At 42.3% G+C, this 20285-nt stretch overlaps 1 protein-coding gene and 1 long non-coding RNA gene across 5 annotated transcripts in view; one reads left to right on the top strand and one right to left on the bottom strand.

Annotated features, from left to right (window-relative positions):
- The window catches only part of LOC124003532, a 36315-nt gene extending 28119 nt beyond the window's left edge, over positions 1-8196 (top strand). For both annotated transcript variants that reach the window (XR_006833239.1, XR_006833240.1), the window contains 2 exons: positions 4037-4377; positions 6653-8196. This is a non-coding gene — a long non-coding RNA (uncharacterized LOC124003532). The remainder of the gene's footprint in view (positions 1-4036; positions 4378-6652) is intronic.
- On the bottom strand, positions 278-11154 carry LOC124003531 (nuclear receptor subfamily 4 group A member 1-like). 3 transcript variants are annotated; one of them, XM_046311860.1, is made up of 10 exons: positions 11014-11154; positions 8285-9111; positions 7899-8028; positions 7434-7597; positions 7000-7202; positions 6637-6815; positions 882-4295; positions 590-645; positions 445-480; positions 278-354 (listed from the first exon to the last, which is right to left on the bottom strand). In XM_046311860.1, the coding sequence occupies exons 2-7, from the start codon at positions 9107-9109 to the stop codon at positions 4033-4035; spliced, it is 1764 nt and encodes a 587-aa protein (XP_046167816.1). In that variant the 5' UTR covers positions 9110-9111; positions 11014-11154; the 3' UTR covers positions 278-354; positions 445-480; positions 590-645; positions 882-4032. The 3 variants fall into 3 exon arrangements, with proteins under 3 accessions (XP_046167816.1, XP_046167815.1, XP_046167814.1); XM_046311859.1 differs by having other exon boundaries at positions 445-645; XM_046311858.1 differs by having other exon boundaries at positions 278-645.
- Between the last annotated feature and the right edge of the window lie 9131 nt (positions 11155-20285).

The raw sequence follows: 20285 nt of genomic DNA on the forward strand, positions 1-20285 counted from the left end.
TATGTTTAGATATTTAAAAATATGCTGTGGGAATACATTTTGACAGCATGCTGTGATAGCTAGTAAAATATAGTCCAACATATATTTCATAAATATATGTTGGCATGTATTTTAATGAATGGAAAATGTATATATTTTTTTACCTTACATACTGTAGCTAGGCTACATTAAAATCCAATGCATAAAACTACACATTTCAGCACTAAATCACAATGGCATGCTGTGGTATACTTTAAAAAGTTATGAATGAATTACTAGTGACTGACAACTACAAGAGTGCTTTCAATAATCTTTATTTCTTGCTCAAATAACCCTTGGTGAATTGTGGCATGTGAGTCACTTGTAAAGTCGTATCTGAAACACAAATATAATGTACAAATTATCTCTGTGCACTTAACATCTATATGTGAAAATAATGTATTGTGTTACAACTGATTCCTTCACCTCGTGTCCATTTTCAGACACAAGTTGACAGTGACCCTTTGGATAAAGCAGAGACCGAGTCAGTGAAAATATTCCACAGAAGATGAAGAATAAATTAGGGGTTAATGTTCATGAACATCAAAGCAAAATTATTACAAAAGATTACTTAAATTGGCTGGGGTCTGTCGATTGGCAGCTGAGGATCCAGACCAGAAGGATACACTGCAGGAGAGAAAAATAGGATTATTTTTTGCTAGAAATAATCTAACGTTAGCTAGCCAGTCCTGAGACACCCAACCCTCACTAAAACTAGCTAAATTAGCTAGCTAGCAAGCAACGCTTGGTTAGCCTAGAAAATTAAACTAGACTCCGTAACAAATAGCGTTGGCAATTAAATTATATCAAATACAAACATGACATTAACTCTACTCAACTTTCATTTTCAAAACAATTCTTACCTTGGTCAGTCACACTGCACTTCTGTGGCAAGCTAAAGAAGGAGCTAGCTAGCTCGACAAAAACTCTTGCTTGCCAGTTGAATAAATCACTTCTTCCTCTGTCACCCACCAGGTTAAAAGCATTTAAATTAAATGTTAAGAATGTATAATCAACTAAAATGGCATTATCCAAGAGATATTTTGGGGGATGACAGCTGCTCGTCTCCTTCTGAGGAAAAATCTAAATTGCAATGGCTGCTCTGTCAGTTAAAGGCAGGGCTCGGGAACATTTCAAATTTTGACTGACAGCCCGGAAAAATATATACAAATATATGTTATAGATTCAAGTGTCTTTTAAACACCTAATTTATTTGTACTGTTTCATAAGTGGCAGGTAGGCCATACCTCAGTAACCGTAGAATACATTTTTAACTACAACTCAATGATCCATCTTTTGCATGTAAAACACAATTTCCAGAACCTAATGCTAAGGTACCAGAGGTCAATAGAGACTCAACATTATCATTAGAGAAGGTTGTGAGGAGTGTGTATTTTATGCATATATTTTACAAATATATGTACAAATTTTTTTTTCTTCCATATATATATATTGGGAAAATCTCTATCAATCTATTTAATTATATTATTTTCCCATATGGGATACTACAGAATAGCTCTGCCATACTATGTACAGTAATACATTGTGTGGTTTATACAGCCCAATAACAAAGAAACTCAAAGGGGAACAACCAAAATTCATATTGTAAGGTGTTAGTATCAGCTACTTTGAGTACATCATATAATATGCCTAGACAACACTATGGAAAAGATACAGACACACACACACAGTTATGACGTCATGTGCCCCTGTGAGGCACAGAGCATGACAGTTCCCTTTCTATCAATCTTATCTAGAAACTAAGCAAGTGGTTTTACTGAAAGGAAGGAACGGCTACCGGTTAGGATGTCATGAAAATCAAACCAATGGTGTACAACTTCGGCTGCAGACAGCCTCTAAAACTAGAGGAAAGAGTTTTATCCACAGGAGGCTGCTGAGGAGAGGACTGCTCATAATAATGGTTGAAATGTGTTTGATGTGTTCGTTACCATTCCATTTATTGCTGAGCCCGTCCTCACCAGCTAAGGTACCACCGGGCTGCCTGTGGTTTTATCATTATCTTAAGCAGTGAAACCACGTATTTCTTTGGAGATACCAGATAACTCATAATCTGGTGTTAATTTTTACTACACACATCATCATAAAAGTATGTCTGTGAAAAAATATGACATTTAAGAAAAATGGCAACAAATGTTGTATTTTGAAATTGTATTTTAATATTAAATGTAATATTAAAATTTTCTTCCTCTGTGTGTGTATATATATATATATATATATACCACATTACGAAAACTCACAAATATAAAGTATTTATGTTATAAGTATACACACAGAAAAAGAAGCAGGAAACATTTTTATACATCTGTATACTGTGTTAGAACGCTGAAGTGCTCTTAGCTGCTCGTGGTTTTGTCACATTTCACCATGTAATGACTTAAGAAATCACTTGAAGTTCATTTCAAGAACAAAATAAAAACAACATATAATAAAACTGCACACACTCCTCCTGAAGGAGCATGTGTAAGGCAACATTTGCAGTAGCAGAGGTTTATATACACACATATTGAAGGATAGAAAGCTATAGAGTCACATGTTAGAGTGGATCCATGTTACAGCTATATTGTGAAACTATACTATGCTATAATCGTTCATTCATAAAAATAAATGTATTTATGATTTTTATCCCTGGACTATTAGTCTATTCCAAATCATGGGATTCCTCACCTAGTATATCTTGGTATGCACATTTTCATTTCAGCCAATCGTACTTCACCAAGTCTGTTTGAATGTTTTAGATTTACAGACTTTATAACAGTAAGATGGTTGGAATGAAAACCTAAATACGCAGGATTCCGTCAGTATTTAATGATTTGAAACTTTTTTTAAAGGCACTTTTCAAACATTAAATCTGCTGGCATGTTTCTCTTTTTAAGGACTTGTGGCTATGGCTAGGTACAAATCTGTCATTCTGCCCCTGAACAGGCAGTTAACCCACTGTTCCTAGGCAGTCATTGAAAATAAGAATTTGTTCTTAACTGACTTGCCTAGTTAAATAAAGGTAAAATAAAATCTAAATAACATTAGAGTTAAGGAAAATAATTGTTTTGTTTCAGTAATATGATTCTCCTGCCATTAAAATCCACATGAAATGTTGCAGTGTGCAGTGTGGTGTGTGGTGTGAGTAAAAATGATGGCACCTTTTTAGATACATTAAGGCTTTAGGGTTGATGAGCCGTAAATGTCACAACAATAGCCAGCTATCACCACAGAGAGACAGATGGAACGTTTCCCTTTGGTCCAATACCTTGTCAAGGTGTGGTATTAGGACTACAAATGGCTATTATAACAGTTTTAATGAAAATATTCACTTTTGAAATGTAGGACCTAACAGTTGTCGTTAAGAAAGGCTTGTGAACTGGAGATCCCAGTTTTTACTCTGTTTGTCTCCCGACGCGTCAACTTTGAACACCTGCTAAATTAAATCTATTGGGATATGAAGACTCCATAGGATTTTTGAGAACTTGGGTTTAAGTGGGTGTTCAGGTGTGATCATATGCAGTTTATTTCCCTCAGAGCTGTACATACACACCAACTGTCTCCCAATATTTTGCAGCCTACAAAGAAACAAACGTAAACATTTTGCATAGCGATAAAGCCACTCCACAAACTCACACTTACAAAAGAGACCAAAAACTTGAAATGTCCACTCGTGTCTTCTTCTCTCTTGTTGGATGATGTCCATGAGAATTCCACAGATAGGAAAATAGGCATCCAATTCTGCCACCCACAGGTCTTTGTTTTTAAAACTAAACGTGAGAAAAATACAGGCAGAATCAGACACTTGTCATTAAGTCAGTGCACTGGAAAGGGGCAAGTCCACGCCACTTCAGTGGAGGGGAGGGGGGGGGGTGCCTCCTATCCATATTCAACACTCAGAAGTCCCAAATGTAATGGACTCGGACAACGGCCCCCTATTCACCTCCTCAGTTTATCGTATTTGTGTCCCCTCACATCATCACTTAATCACTCCTCTTCATCTTTTTATCTGTCCTTTCAGAAAGGTAAGGTATCCATGAAGATTTTGTCTACGATGGGCGGTGGGGGAACCAGGTCCTCCAGCTTCAGGTAGAAGATGCGCTGCAGGCCCTGGGTGCAGAGGGTGCGCAGCTCAGGGAGCTTCCCCAGTAGTCGGGACAGGAAGTTGGGCTGGGGCCTCCCCGCATCGGAGCCACTGCTGGTCACATGGTCCCTCAGACAGGTGATGAGGCAGTTCTGGAACTCCTCCACCCGTTTGGGCTCTTTAAGGCCATGGCGATCTGAGGAGAAACCACAAGGAGAAACATCTTGATGAGAAACGTGAATGGGCATTTCACTGTACCATTTACAACTGCTGTGCATGTGAGCATTAAACTCTGATTCATTTGATTTTGATTTGACTATAGCCTATATCACATGCATATGTTATGCTTGTTTCAGTGTTAGAACTACAGTGCCTTCAGAAAATATTAATACCCCTTGACTTAGTCCACATTTTGTTGTGTTACAGCCTGTATTCAAAATGTATTCAATTGATTTTATTTCTCACCCATCTACAAACAATACCCCATAATGACAAAGAGAAAACATCTTTATTTAAAATGAAGTACAGAAATATCTAATTTACATATATATTCACACCCCTGAGTCAATACTTTGTAGAAGCACCTTTGGCAGCGATTACAGCTGTGAGTCTTTCTGGGTAAGTCTCTAAGAGCCTTCTACACCTGGAGTGTGCAACATTTGCTCATGTTCTTTTCAAAATTCTTCAAGGTTGGTTGCTGATCATTGCTAGACAACCATTTTTAGGTCTTGCCATAGATTTTCAATTAGATTTAAGACAAAGCTGTAACTCGGCAGAACATTCACCGTCTTTTTGGTAAGCAACTCCAGTGTAGATTTGGCCTTGTGTTCTAGGTTATTGTCCTGCTGAAAGATGAATTCATCTCCCAGTGTCTAGTGGAGAGCAGACTGAACCAGGTTTTTTTTCCTGTGCTTAGCTCTATTCCATTTATTTTTTATCCTGAAATATTCCAGAGTCCTTAACGATTATAAGCATACACATAACATGACACAGCCACCACTATGCTTGAAAATATAGAGAGTGGTACTCTGCAATGTGTTGTTTTGGAATTGCCCCAAACATAACACTTTGTATTCAGGACAAAAAGTGAATTGCTTTGCTACATTTGTTTGGCAGTATTACTTTAGTGCCTTGTTGCAATCAGGATGCATGTTTTGGAATATTTTATTTATGTACAGGCTTCCTTCTTTCCAATGTCAGTTAGGTTAGTATTGTGGAGTTACTACATTGTTGTTGATCCATTCTCAGTTTTCTCCTATCACAGAAAGTCACAATTGGCCTCATGGTTAAATCCCTGAGCGGTGGGCCTCCCAAGTGGTGCAGTGGTCTAAGGCACTGCATCACAGTGCTAGAGGCGCCCCTACAGACCCGGGTTCGATCCTGGGCTGTATCACAACTGGCCATGATCGGGAATCCCATAGGGCGGCACACAATTGGCCAAGCGTCGTCCGGGTTAGGGGAAGGTTTGGCTGGGGGGGCTTTAATTGGCTCATTACACTCTAGTGACTCCTTGTGGCGGGCCAGGCGCCTGCAGGCTGAACTCCCGGTTGTCAGTTGAACGGTGTTTCCTCCAACACAATGGTGCGATTGGCTTCCGGGTTAAGTGGCCACCCACAAATGTCTCAGTGACACAATGAATGGTCGTTTTGTTCGATAAATTCCTTCTTTATATCCCCAAAATGTCAATTTATTTGGCGCGTTTGATTCAGAAATACACCAGTTCCAATTCGCCCAACATGACTAAGTATCTAATAAGTTCCCTATAAACTTGGTCCAAACATCTAATCCAACCTCAGGTACACTAAAATGTAAATAATCGATCAAATTTAAGACGGAATAAACTGTTTCCAATACCGGGTGAAAAACAAAGAGGAGCGCGTGCTCCTGTTCACGCGCACCAAAAGACTAGAGTCCACCTGAGTGATGCATAGAAAAAATAACTTCTTAATTTTTCAAAAGAAAAACATTGAACAATTTCTAAAGACTGTTGACATCTAGTGGAAGCCACAGGAACTACAATCTGGGCCCTAATAAATCAGGTTTCCCATAGAAAAGCATTGGAATACACAATGACCTCAAAAAATGTTTCCCTGGATGGATTGTGCTCGGGGTTTCGCCTGCCAAATCAGTTCTGTTATACTCACAGACATTATTTTAACAGTTTTAGAAACTTTAGAGTGTTTTCTATCCAATACTACAATGTATTGCATAACCTAGCTTCTGGGCCTGAGTAACAGGCAGTTTACTTTGGGCATTGTTTTCATCCGGACGTGAAAATACGGCCCCCTAGCCCAAAGACATTTCAGCCTTTTCATTTTTCATTAACTTGTAAAAACTTCTAAAAACATAATTACACTTTGACCGTATGGGTTATGTCTGTGTAGGCCAGTGACACACAATCTAAATGTAATCTATTTTATGTCAAGGGGTGTGAATAATTTCTGAAGGCACTGTACACTTAGAGTTATACCTTTCAGCTCCTAGTGGAGCAAATAAGTGGCTCACTAAAAATGTGTGCGTGTGTTTGTGTGTCTCACCTGTGATGATGACCAGTGCTGCAAGGCAGGCGAATGAGGACACGTCCAGGTTCATGCGGTGGAGGCTCTGGGAGAAGTCCATGATGGAGTCGATCCAGTCGCCAAAGCCTCGCACACACTGCATACGGTGAAGCACCACGCCGTTGCAGAAGATCAGCTTGTCTTTCTCAGGACTCGACCTAGACACAGAACAGTCTTAACATATATTGTAGAAACATTGGGCACACATTTGTGTTTTTTACAGAGTAAATGTATGCATCCCAAATGGCACTATTCCCTATTTACTGCAATACTTTTGACCAGGGCCCATAGGGAACAAGGTGCCATTTGGGATGCAGACAATGGTTACAGTGGTAATTATACCTGTATGCTAGCCGGAGGATAAAGAGTTCCACGAAAGCAGATTCCAGGAGCAGCTCCTGGTCTTCCGGGCAGAAGGCGATGAATTCTGGGATGGTCTCGGCCCATTTCCGAATCACATCCATGGTGCCTGTCAGCAGGTCGTAGAACTGCTGGATGTCATTGGCATCCTCTTTCTCTGATAGGCTGGCCACCGTCTCCTGGTACTGAGGAGTGGATAGAAGAAAGAAAGGGATGACTCACTGCCTCTGATGTCCTTCTCTTCACAACATGTAGTGTGAAATGGGATCGAGATTACTGCCATCAAAGAAGCTTAATTACATAACTATATTATAGCAAGAAGCTTAACTTTAACAGCAGCAACTGGCTAAATTCTGAGAGAGATTCAGACAACTAATAATATGATGTTCCATGAGTCACATGTCTGGAGGTCCTACCTTGGAGTAGTCCAGCTTTCCGATGGCAGGGTTGGAGTCTATGTGAGCCCTGACAAGAGAGGCGATGATGTTGACGGGTGGGGTGGTGGACACTGACTCTAGCACTGTCTTGGATTTAGAGGGCAGACGACCCCTGCGACCTTTCAGGCTGTCTGTGCGGACGACTGTAAGTGAGAGAAAAAAATAATACTCTCACTGACTGTACCCGTCTGAGATTCTCATGTGACTGTCACCGCAAGCCTCCGTTTCACTGAATAACGGCTATATCCATTTCAGTTGATATTTTTATACGACTGGGCACAGTAAACTTGCCTAGTTAAATAAAGGTTAAATCAAATAAAAAAGCTTCAGTTTCGCATGGCTTTCATTCTTAGCTTGGGTTTCACATGATTGTCATTGCAACTTGGTTTTCACGTCACATATACTAGACACTGAAGGCTTTAAGGGAGTGTGACATGGCATTACCTTCCTTCACCATTCCCACTCGCAGGCACTTCTGGAAACGGCAGAATTGGCAGCGGTTCCTTCGCCGCTTGTCTACTGGACAGTCTTTGTTGGCTAGGCACACATATTTAGCATTCTTCTGTACAGTTCGCTGCAATAACAAAGAACAGTGTGATTATTTTCCTGCGCATTTGTCAAAGTTCACCTTTTTCTTTTATTATCAGTTTCTTAATAGTGAGCACTTATACTGAAACTGGAGCCAAGTAAATGTATGAATATTAAAGATGTTATTATGTGTAAATGAATCATAAGTCGCTCTGGATAAGAGCGTCTGCTAAATGACTTAAATGTAAATGTAAATAAAAATCATGAAATAATAATAATATAACTACTGTGAAGCATCCTACCTTAAAGAAGCCCTTGCAGCCCTCACAGGTGCGGACCCCGTAGTGCTGACAGGAGGCATTGTCCCCACAAACTGCACAGCGACCCTCGTTGGCCCCGGGGCTGCCGGTCTTAGGGGACAACATGTGCCTTTCCATGAGCCCGGGGCTGTCCATGGACCTCTGGTCTAGGGACAAGGGGGCATAATGGAGCTGGGAGGCATGCCTCTGGGAGGGCTGAAAAAAAGGGTCCTCCTCACCCTGCTGGGGGCCCTGGTGCTGCCCCAGGGGGGAGTGCTGCTCTGTGGTGGGGATGAAGGTGAAGAAGGAGGGTTGCTGAGCCAGGCTTGACTTATCGGCCACCCAGCACCCAGGGTCTGGGGAGTAGGGGCTGAAGGGTGAGTCCCAGACTGGGCCAGGCTGGCTCTGGAAGCCCGGGGTGGGTGGGGAGGGGGCGGCTGATGCGGGGCTGCCATAATAATCGGAGCCGCAGGAGGACAGCGTCTCGTCGAGGTAGCTGAGGGCGAAGGAGCCCGGGTAGCAGCTATATACCTGGATGTCGTCCAGTTTAAAGGCTGAGTGCTGAGCCTGAGGGCTGGAGGTGCTGCCGGCTGAGTGGCCGGAGGGGGCGGTGGAGGTGGTGATCTGGCAGGAGTAGGTGTCAAACTCGCCCACATAGCCGCTGCCCACCAGGGTGTTGATGCTGGGGAGGGAGGAGGCGGTGAGCTGGTCCTGCTCGGCACCAATGTCCATGGTCAGCTTAGCACTGAGTTCGGGGTTCAGGAACTCAGAGCTGTAGTAGTTGTTGTCGTAGGGCACAGTTCCATACTGAGTTTGAACACAGGGCATCGCTAAAAAAAGAATTGAAAACAATATTTAATAAAAATATTTCAAAGACATTCACCATTCAAATAATTGAAATGGTGGCAGTAATGTTGAGTCATGTAGGCCAACCTGCCGTACACTCCAAGCTCACCATCACCCCAGTCAAACCAGGTGCAATAACCATAAACAAGTCAACAACACTGAAGAAACTTAACCGTTCTTAGGAATCCCTTTTTAACACCTCTCCAACAGTGCACCTCGACATCATCCCATACAGAAACACTTCTATCCCCCTTCCTCACACTGACGCAGCTTTAGGCCTGTTGGTACCCCTTTGGTGATTCTGAGAAAGCCTGGAAAACCAGTTGTCCGGATGATGGGGAGATCGTCTTGCTGGAGGATATTGCGTTACTGGCTTTCAATGCTACGATTATGAACAGGGCAACCCTCCTCCCCAAGGACTGACAGTACTAAGGAGTCCAGGGGATTGGGTTTCAGGGTGGGCTAAATGCCAGCTGAAGAGAGGAAGGTGACAGGGCCGGCAGAGCAGAGGGCTTTGGGGGGGGGGGGGGGGTGTATTTAGCAGCTGGACATGTGTGTGTTTCATGTCTACCTCGGAACTGTCGATATCAGATCAATATTTGATCTGGTGGACTTTTCTCCATGAGGTGTTATCTCACGGAACTGTAGCTATAATCATCTGATCCAATTAATCTCTTAACTATTGTCTTAATTCAATGTCAGTTACACCACAATGAAGGCTTTTGGTCAATCAGTCAAAGCTTTGATTGTCTCAAGACATCCTTGCATGACTAGACACAATGTAAAATAAACAATTATCCTAAACACTTTCATTTATGTGCAATCCCTGAAAAGGAAGACACTGCTTTTTCCTTGTTATATAATCGTCAACAACATGTCTGGGTGTAGGCTCTTCTGCCCCTAAGCAGTGACTGTTTTCTCTTAGCATGTGCTTTGGTGAGAACTATACACCTGTTGCACACAAACTAATGTAAGAAACATCGTTGACCTATGAAAAGGGTACCAACATCAAAAGGTCACAAGTTAACTTCTGAACTCTGTGTGGAACATGAGTGCAAAGGATATGTGTGCATCATCTGATAAACTGAGGACAAGAGGGATACAACAATGAGACATCCGATACTGCCACCGCCTCTTGAACACAGTAAAACGACTGGCCATATCGCCACCTGTCTGCCTTTCATAATAGTAGCCTAAATTGGTAGCAATGTGACGCATAAACCTATTTATTTAAAATAATACAGATGGATTACGTTTCAAATAACTGACGGTGAAGAGCAAATCATACAAAACTAGAAATATCCAACCACTCACATGCTCAACTATTTCCTTTCAATATTTCAAGCCTCGAAATGATGTAATCATAAAGGCTACACAGCAAACAATACTTGGGCTATTTCAAGACCATCAATACACCCCTATTGGCTCCATATAAAAGGACCTATATAATAGCCCTATAACAGGGAGTGTGCGGCTGGTCACAACACTGACCAACACATACGCAAGTCACAAGTGTGACAGCGCTCAATGTTGAATGCAGTCAAGTCTACAACGATATCCACGACATCTAGCATTTGGTCTGACATGTTATTTACTTATTATTTGATTGACAGTTTCAGCAGCTGTAGCCTACTCGAATGGGAACGTAGCATCTATACATTGGATTTGCGGTATGCCATTAGAAAATATAACATTTTAATTACCAAGAAAACAAAAATACAGCAATTGCAAGTAGGCTCAAATGCAACAAATCATTACATTAAGCAAGCATTTTAGTGGAATAAAGTTTTCAAAGAATAAAAAGGCATCCCTGCCAATCGGATCCATAAAAAACAGTGAAGCGCACTAAGCCTGCATGCAAAATATAAGAAATAACTTTTACTAACCTGCTGTATAAATCCTCAATTCCTTAGCCAACGTCTCATTTATTCCAAGTGATGGATAAACATGAAGTGTGTTACAACCACTGTTTACAATTCTGAAAGGGAATGAATTCTTCAGACTTGAGGCACAGCGCAATATATACAGTCACTTGTATTTTGCCGTTACGTCAAGTAGTCCCGGCTCTAGGCGTGTCTTATCCCATAAAAGGTAAACGGGGCGGTGACTTTTCCGGGTCAGGAGCCAATGGCATCGTTCTCACACAGACATCCTCATCACTCTGACGCACGCTTGGGATTCCATTGACGCAAGCGCCTGCGGAGTTGTCTGATCTAAATTTAGACCTTTTTACATACGTGGTGCTATTACCGCCTGGTATATGCTAAAAATAAACGTCTGATGATGACATTGTATTGCTAAAAAGGAATTTAAAATTGATAACTGACAAATGAGTGCCAGAAATAATAATAATTATAGGTTTGTCATCTCAAGGAAGACGTTTGTAAAGCCTAAATGCTGTAGGCTATTCAAACTGTACACGATGTAGCCTATATATATATATATATATGCTAGTATGTATAGTCTAACAAATCATTTGCAAACAGGAACATACATATAAGGAGTTTATAAACACAATTGCTCAGTTAGGCCTAACCCAATAAGGTCTAGCAGTAGGCCTATCTTCTAAGTACAATGTAACAACAATGAGTAATTACAATACTTTTTAAACTGTACTTACATGAATAATTACACAGTAATAATGGCACTGTAATGTAAAGGGTAAAGCTAATTAATGACATAAGACATTAATGACGTTACATATTGTAACATTTAAAGCCTTTTTATGAATGATTTGGCCTATATAATTACCATAGCCTATAGCCTAACAGTCTACAAAGCCTGTGTTCCAAATCTCAGCCCTTTTCCCCAACGTGCACTTGTGCACTCCCCTGCATAGATTTAAAAGCATAGGATTGGTGTAACAGTTCACACCAATGAGGAGTGCACAAGTGCATACTTCAGGGAAAAGGGTGTAGAGTAGGTGCAGCTTGAGAAACGGTATTATGCGTGGGTGTGTTGGTATGTGGAGGGTGTGTGTGCCAAGAAAAAAGCTGAGCCCTGCTTGAAGCGCAACAAGCGGGAAAAATCTGCACGTGGCTACGTCAAGTTTTATGCCAACAAGATCAGACAGGTCTATCCCTATATAAAAAAAGTATGATGACAGTTAAAGGTGTTGGCATATTCTCGAAAGGTAAATTCTCGGAATTCAGGAACTGAATACCCAGCTCAATTCCTGGAGGGCCGACCACCTGCGGGTTTTTGTTCCTCCCTTGTACTTGATTGATCAATTAAGGTAACTGATTAGTCAGAAACTTCCCTGGTCTAGTTCTTAATTGACACAAATTGATAGAAAATAACGAAACCTCTCCCCCCCGAGTTTGGGAAACCCTGCTCTAGGGGAAGTTTCCACAGAAACATATACAGTTGGGCAAAAAAGTATTTAATCAGCCACCAATTGTGCAAGTTCTCCCACTTACAAAGATGAGAGAGGCCTGTATATTGTCATCATAGGTACACTTCAACTATGACAGACAAAATGAGAAAGAAAATCCAGAAAATCACATTGTAGGATTGTTAATTAATTTCTTTGCAAATTATGGTGGAAAATAAGTATTTGGTCACCTACAAACAGGCAAGATTTCTGGCTCTCACAGACCTGTAACTTCTTCTTTAAGAGGCTCCTCTGTCCTCCACTCGTTACCTGTATTAATGGCACCTGTTTGAACTTGTTATCAGTATAAAAGACACCTGTCCACAACCTCAAACAGTCACACTCCAAACTCCACTATGGCCAAGACCAAAGAGCTGTCAAAGGACACCAGAAACAAAATTGTAGACCTGCACCAGGCTGGGAAGACTGAATCTGCAATAGGTAAGCAGCTTGGTTTGAAGAAATCAACTGTGGGAGCAATTATTAGGAAATGGAAGACATACAAGACCACTGATAATCGCCCTCGATCTGGGGCTCCACGCAAGATCTCACCCCATGGGGTCAAAATGATCACAAGAACGGTGAGCAAAAATCCCAGAACCACACGGAGGGACCTAGTGAATGACCTGCAGAGAGCTGGGACCAAAGTAACAAAGCCTACCATCAGTAACACACTACGCTGCCAGGGACTCAAATTCTGCAGTGCCAGACGTGTCCCCCTGCTTAAGCCAGTACATGTCCAGGCCCGTCTGAAGTTTGCTAGAGAGCATTTGGATGATCCAGAAGAAGATTGGGAGAATGTCATATGGTCAGATGAAACCAAAATATAACTTTTTGGTAAAAACTCAACTCGTCGTGTTTGGAGGACAAAGAATGCTGAGTGGCATCCAAAGAACACCATACCTACTGTGAAGCATGGGGGTGGAAACATCATGCTTTGGGGCTGTTTTTCTGCAAAGGGACCAGGACGACTGATCCGTGTAAAGGAAAGAATGAATAGGACCATTTATCGTGAGATTTTGAGTGAAACCCTCCTTCCATCAGCAAGGGCATTGAAGATGAAACGTGGCTGGGTCTTTCAACATGACAATGATCCCAAACACACCGCCTGGGCAACGAAGGAGTGGCTTCGTAAGAATCATTTCAAGGTCCTGGAGTGGCCTAGCCAGTCTCCAGATCTCAACCCCATAGAAAATCTTTGGAGGGAGTTGAAAGTCCGTGTTGCCCAGCAATAGCCCCAAAACATCACTGCTCGAGAGGAGATCTGCATGGAGGAATGGGCCAAAATACCAGCAACAGTGTGTGAAAACCTTGTGAAGACTTGCAGAAAATGTTTGACCTCTGTCATTGCCAACAAAGGGTATATAAGAAAGTATTGAGATAAACTTTTGTTATTGACCAAATACTTATTTTCCACCATAATTTGCAAATAAATTCATAAAAAAATCCTACATCCATCATTTGTTGACATCTGTAACCGTAAAAGCCTTGGTTTCATGCATGTTAACATGAGAAGCCTACTCCCTAAGTTTGCTTTATTCACTGCTTTAGCACATTCTGCCAACCCGGATGTCTTAGCTGTGTCTGAATCCTGGCCTAGGAAAATCATCAAAAACCCAGAAATTTCCATCCCTAACTATAACATTTTCCGCCAAGATAGAACTGCCAAAGGGGGCGGTGTTGCAATCTACTGCAGAGAGCCTGCAAAGTTATGTCTTTACTATCCAGGTCTGTAAAAAACAATTTGAGCTTCTACTTCTAAAAATGCACCTTTCCAGACACAAGTCTCTCACCGTTGCCGCTTGCTATAGACCACCTTCTACCCCCAGTTGTGCCCCGGGCACCATATGTGAATTGATTGCCCCCATCTATCTCCTGAGCTCGTTCTGGTAGGTAACCTAAACTGGGACATGCTTAACACCCCGGCCATCCTACAATCTAAGCTTGATGCCCTCAATATCACACAAATTATCAATGAACCTACCAGGTACAACCCCAATTCTTTAAACACGGGCACCCTCATAGATATCATCCTAACTAACTCGCCCTCCAAATACACCCCTGCTGCTTTCAACCAAGATCTCAGCGATCACTGCCTCATTGCCTGCATCTGTAATGGGTCTGCAGTCAAACAACCACCCCTCATCACTGTCAAACACTCCCTAAAACACTTTAGCGAACAGACATTTCTATTCGACCTGGCCGGGGTATCCTGGAATGACATTGACCTCCTCCCATCAGTAGAGGATGCCTGGTTATTGTTTAAAAGTTATTCTTAAAATAATTGTTAAATAAGCATGCTTCGTTCAACAAAATTTGAACCAGGAATAGATATAGCCCTTGGTTCACTCCAGACCTGTCTTCCCTTGACCAGCACAAAAACATCCTGTGGTGTTCTGCATTAGCATCGAATAGCCCCCGCGATATGCAACTTTTCAGGGAAGTTAGGAATCAATATACACAGGCAGTTAGGAAAGCTAAGGCTAGCTTTTTCAAACAGAAATTTGCATCCTGTAGTACAAACTCAAAAAAGTTCTGGGACACTGTAAAGTCCATGGATAATAAGAGCACCTGTAGGGAGATGCCCTCTGTACTGAGGCTAGGAAACACGGTCACTACCGATAAATCCACAATAATTGAGAATATCAATAAGCATTTTTCTACCGCTGGCCATGCTTTCCACCTGGCTACCCCTACCCCGGTCAACAGCCCTGCGCTCCCCACAGCAACTCGCCCTAACCTCCCCCACTTCTCCTTCACCCAAATCCAGATAGCTGATGTTCTGATAGAGCTGCAAAATCTGGACCCCTACAAATCAGCCAGGCTAGACAATCTGGACTCTCTCTTTCTAAAATTATCTGCCGAAATTGTTGCAACCCCTATTACTAGCCTGTTCAACCTCTCTTTCATATCGTCTGAGATTCCCATAGATTGGAAAGCTGCCGCGGTCAACCCCTTCTTCAAAGGGGGAGACACTCTAGACCCAAACTGCTACAGACCTATATCTATTCTACCCTGCCTATCTAAGGACTTTGAAAGCCAAGTTAACAAACAGATTACCGACCATTTCGAATCTCACCGTACCTTCAACGCTATGCAATCTGGTTTCAGAGCTGGTCATGGGTGCACCTCAGCCACGCTCAAGGTCCTAAACGATATCATAACCGCCATCGATAAGAGACATTACAGTGCAGCCGTATTCATTGACCTGGCTAAGGCTTTCGACTCTGTCAATCACAACATTCTAATTGGCAGACTCAACAGCCTTGGCCTCAAATGATTGCCTCGCTTGGTTCACCAACTGCTTCTCCGATAGAGTTCAGTGTGTCAAATCGGAGGGCCTGTTGTCTGGACCTCTGGCGGTCTCTATGGGGGTGCCACAGGGTTCAATTCTCGGGCCAACTCTCCTCTCTGTATACATCAATGATGTCGCTCTCGCTGCTGGTGATTCTTTGATCCACCTCTACGCAGACGACACCATTCTGTATACCTCTGGCCCTTCTTTGGACACTGTTAGCTAACCTCCAGATGAGCTTCAATGCCATACAACTCTCCTTCCATGGCCTCCAACTGCTCTTAAATGCAAGTAAAACTAAATGCATGCTCTTCAATGGTTCGCTGCCCGCACCTGCCCACCTGTCCAGCATCACTACTCTGGACGGTTCTGACTTAGAATATGTGGACAACTACAAATACCTAGATGTCTGGTTAGACTGTAAACTCTCTTTCCAGACTCACATTAAACATCTCCAATCCAAAATAAAATCTAGAATTGGCATCCTATTTCACAACAAAGCATCCTTCACTCATGCTGCCAAACATACCCTCGTAAAACTGACCGATCCTCGACTTCGGCGATGTCATTTACAAAATAGCCTCCAACACTCTACTCAACAAAGTTGATGCAGTCTATCATAGTGCCATCCGTTTTGTCACCAAAGCCCCATATACTACCCACCTATGCGACCTGTATGCTCTCGTTGGCTGGCCCTCCCTTCATACTCGTCGCCAAACCCACTGGCTCCAGGTCATCTACAAGTCTCTGCTAGGTAAAGCCCTGCCTTATCTCAGCTCATTGGTCACTATAGCAGCACCCACCTGTAGCACACGCTCCAGCAGGTATATCTCAAGCCAATTCTTCCTTTGGCCCCCTCTCCTTCCAGTTCTCTGCTGCCAATGACTGGAACGAACTGCAAAAATCTCTGAAGCTGGAGACTCTTACCTCCCTCACTAGCTTTAAGCACCAGCTGTCAGAGAAGCTCACAGATCACTACACCTGTACATATCTCATCTCATATCTCAAAGTGCTGTACAGAAACCCACTCTAAAACCCCAAACAGCAAGCAATGCAGGTGTAGAAGCACGATGGCTAGGAAAAACTCCCTAGAAAGGCCAAAACCTAGGAAGAAACCTAGAGAGGAACCAGGCTATAAGGGGTGGCCAGTCCTCTTCTGGCTGTGCCGGGTGGAGATTATAACAGAACATGGCCAAGATGTTCAAATGTTCATAAATGACCAGCATGGTCAAATAATAATTATCACAGTAGTTGTCGAAGGTGCAGCAAGTCAGGACCTCAGGAGTACATTTCAGTTGGCTTTTCATAGCCGATCATTAAGAGTATCTCTACCACTCCTGCTGTCTCTAGAGATTTGAAAACAGCAGGTCTGGGACAGGTAGCACGTCCGGTGAACAGGTCAGGATTCCATAGCCGCAGGCAGAACAGTTGAAACTGGAAATCGCCTTACCTTTCTTATCCTACCTCATTTGCACATGCTGTTTATAGATTTTTCTATTGTATTATTGATTGTATGTTTGTTTATTCCATGTGTAACTCTGTGTTGTTTTATGTGTCTAACTGCTTTGCTTTATCTTGGACAGGTCACAGTTGCAAATGAGAACTTGTTCTCAACTAGCCTACCTGGTTAAATAAAAGTGAAATAAAAAATAAAAAACTGTTGTCACAAATTTGGAAGCACCGAATTGTTTATAATGTCATTGTATGATGTAGCGTTAAAATTTCCCTTCACTGGAACTAAGGGGCCTAGTCCAAACCATGAAAAACAGCCCCGGACCATTATACCTCCTCCACCGAACTTTACAGTTGGCACTATGCATGCGGGCAGTTAGCATTCTCAGAACCCAGATTCGTGAAGTGTTGATTCATCACTCCAGATAACGCATTTCCACTGCTCCAGAGTCCAATGCCCCATGATCTTTATACCACTCCAGCCAAAGCCTCACATTACGCATGGTGATCTTAGGCTTGTGTGCGGCTGCTTGGCCATGGAAACACATTTCATGAAGCTCCCAACTAACAGTTATTGTGCTGATGTTGCTTCCATAGGCAGTTTGGAACACGGTAGGGAAAGCTGCAACCAAGGACAGACGATTTTTATGCGCTGTGTGCTTCAACACTCGGCTGTTCTGTGAGCTTGTGTGGCCTACCACTTCGCGGCTGAGCCGCTGTTGCTCCTAGATGTTTCCACTTCACAATAACAGCACTTACAGTTTACTGGGGCAGTACTAGCAGGGCAGAAAATTGCCGAACTGACTTGTTGGAAAGGTGGCATCCTGTGACGGTGTCACGTTGAAAGTCACTGAGCTCTTCAGTAAGGCAATTCTTCTCCAAATGTTTGTCTATGGAGCGGGGTGGCAGGTAGCCTAGTGGTTAGAGCATTGGGCCAGTAACTGAAAGTTTGCTAGATCGAATCCCTAAGCTGACAAGGTAGTAAACCCACCGTCATTGTAAATACGATTTTTTTCTAAACTGACTTGCCTCGTTAAATAAAGGTTAAATAATAATTTTAAAAAATGTAATTAAAAATATGGAGATTTCATGGCAGTGTGCTCGATTTTATACACCTGTCAGCAACGGGTGTGGCTGAAATAGCTGAATCCACCAATTTGAAGGGATGTCCACATACTTTTGTGTATATATTGTAATTGATCTACTTGCTTGTAACCCAATTGAAGTCATTTGGATATAATGTTCCAAAGTGAAAACTCAACTTGGAGCAAGATGAAATTGTTTGTATTTACAGGAAATATTAGTTTGTATTTGTTATTCATTAGATTTAACCAAAGAGGGAAATTAGGTTGAGTGTTGAAAGAAATAGGTTGCACCAACTGGAAATACAGGTTTGGTAATAATCAAATAAAACAGTTGGCATTGAATCCTGTGTTTGATTTCAACAAATGTACTATTTGAAACCACTTGAAATCATTGTTTTTGGTTGATCCAAAGACATATTCTACAGTGTACGAAGGCGGTAATGTTGCTAAGAATATCAGAGAACAACCGTAACTTATACAATAGGTCCAGTTTTACTACTGTAGTCTTGCTGAAAGTGTCTGCACTCTGCTCTCTTTCCAGTCTCAGGGCAGGAAGGCCAGGGGACACTTCAGTGCAATGAAAAACATGATTCAAATCTCCAAATTCCTCCCTTGACTTTGACTCCCTCCAAATCCCACCATACAGTATGCACAGTAAAACACGCTATACTGTAGGGTCAATATTGACTCAACTGGTGCACCATAGCTGGGAAACCTGGGGAGAGAAACTGTTGTTTTCACCAACCACCTGGGTAGAGAGTGGGAGGGGTGGAAAGCCCCAGCAGTAGTCTAACCTAACTAACGTCTCAGTGTAATAGAGGGTATCGACACGGTGGAAAGATATATGATATCCTATAGTGAGTACTCTTCCAGTCTCTCAGGGTACAATATAGCTTCATATTCTATACTTAGAGCTTGGTGTTAGACATGAGACCTAGACCCAATGTCCCTGTAGATTTGACTCCAGAAAAAACTCTGACATGTATGCTGCAAATCAATGATAACAAAACCCACCCTGTGTGTGGCTGGTTAAACTGTCTATACTGCTCCCATGGAGTTGAAATATAATTTCCCATCTCAGGACATTGACGTGAATGGGAATTCCCAATCTAGTAATTCTACTTCTATGGTTGAATATAGAAGATGGAGCTCCTCTGGTCCAGGAAGGTAGAGGTGTGTTCCATTAATATCTCCTTTCTCCTGAAGTGTGCAATAGGGTGACCACATGTCCCGGATTGTGCAGGAGAGACCCGCATTTTGTCCCTTTGTCCCGCAACCAAACAATCATGTCTGGCATTTTATCAACACATTCAAATACCACTAATATTCAAAAAAGTTTATTTGTCCCGTATTGCAGTCAGACATTCTAACCTGTATATTTTGCAGCAGAGAGGAAGAGGCGAAGCTAGAGGTTTCACTCTCGACAAAATGGGCTTATTTTGGACCTAAACCTTTTGGCCTGCCTTCACGCCTTTGGGACAAGGATTGTCATAGTTAGGGCGGAGACATCAGGGGAGGCTGCTGAGAGGAGGACAGCTCATAATAATGGCTGGAAAGGAGCAAATGGAATGGCATTAAACACATGGTTTCCATGTGTTTGATGTAATTGATACCATTCCACTATTCGGCTCCAGCCATTACCACGAGACCGTCCTCTCCAATTAAGGTACCACCAACCTCCTGTGTCAAGATACAGTTCTCAGTTAACAGTCACGTTGCGCTTTTGACAAGTTTTAGGTCTATGTCAAAAGGTTGCGTTACTGGTGATGTTAAACAATTATCCATTCTACATAGCGCAGCGCAATGCGAGACGTAGACCAACGTAATATCTTCAACCAATCACATTTGTCAAATCCTTTCAGTCTAAATTCCAGCTAAACTTGGAGAACATTTAACTACTTACAAAAAGCATGCTTCTTTTGAAGAGTTACAAAGTTACAAAGAGTAAATAGC

Source organism: Oncorhynchus gorbuscha, linkage group LG18 (genome assembly GCF_021184085.1).
Source record: "Oncorhynchus gorbuscha isolate QuinsamMale2020 ecotype Even-year linkage group LG18, OgorEven_v1.0, whole genome shotgun sequence".
Lineage (NCBI taxonomy): Eukaryota > Metazoa > Chordata > Actinopteri > Salmoniformes > Salmonidae > Oncorhynchus > Oncorhynchus gorbuscha.

Coding starts and splice junctions, on each gene's coding strand:
- LOC124003531 (XM_046311860.1), bottom strand. CDS start 9,109: ATGCCCTGTGTTCAAACTCAGTATGGAACTGTGCCCTACGACAACAAC. Junction 7,598..7,898: donor AGTGGGAATGGTGAAGGAAG/GTAATGCCATGT, acceptor TCTCACTTACAG/TCGTCCGCACAGACAGCCTG. Junction 7,203..7,433: donor GAAAGCTGGACTACTCCAAG/GTAGGACCTCCA, acceptor TCCACTCCTCAG/TACCAGGAGACGGTGGCCAG.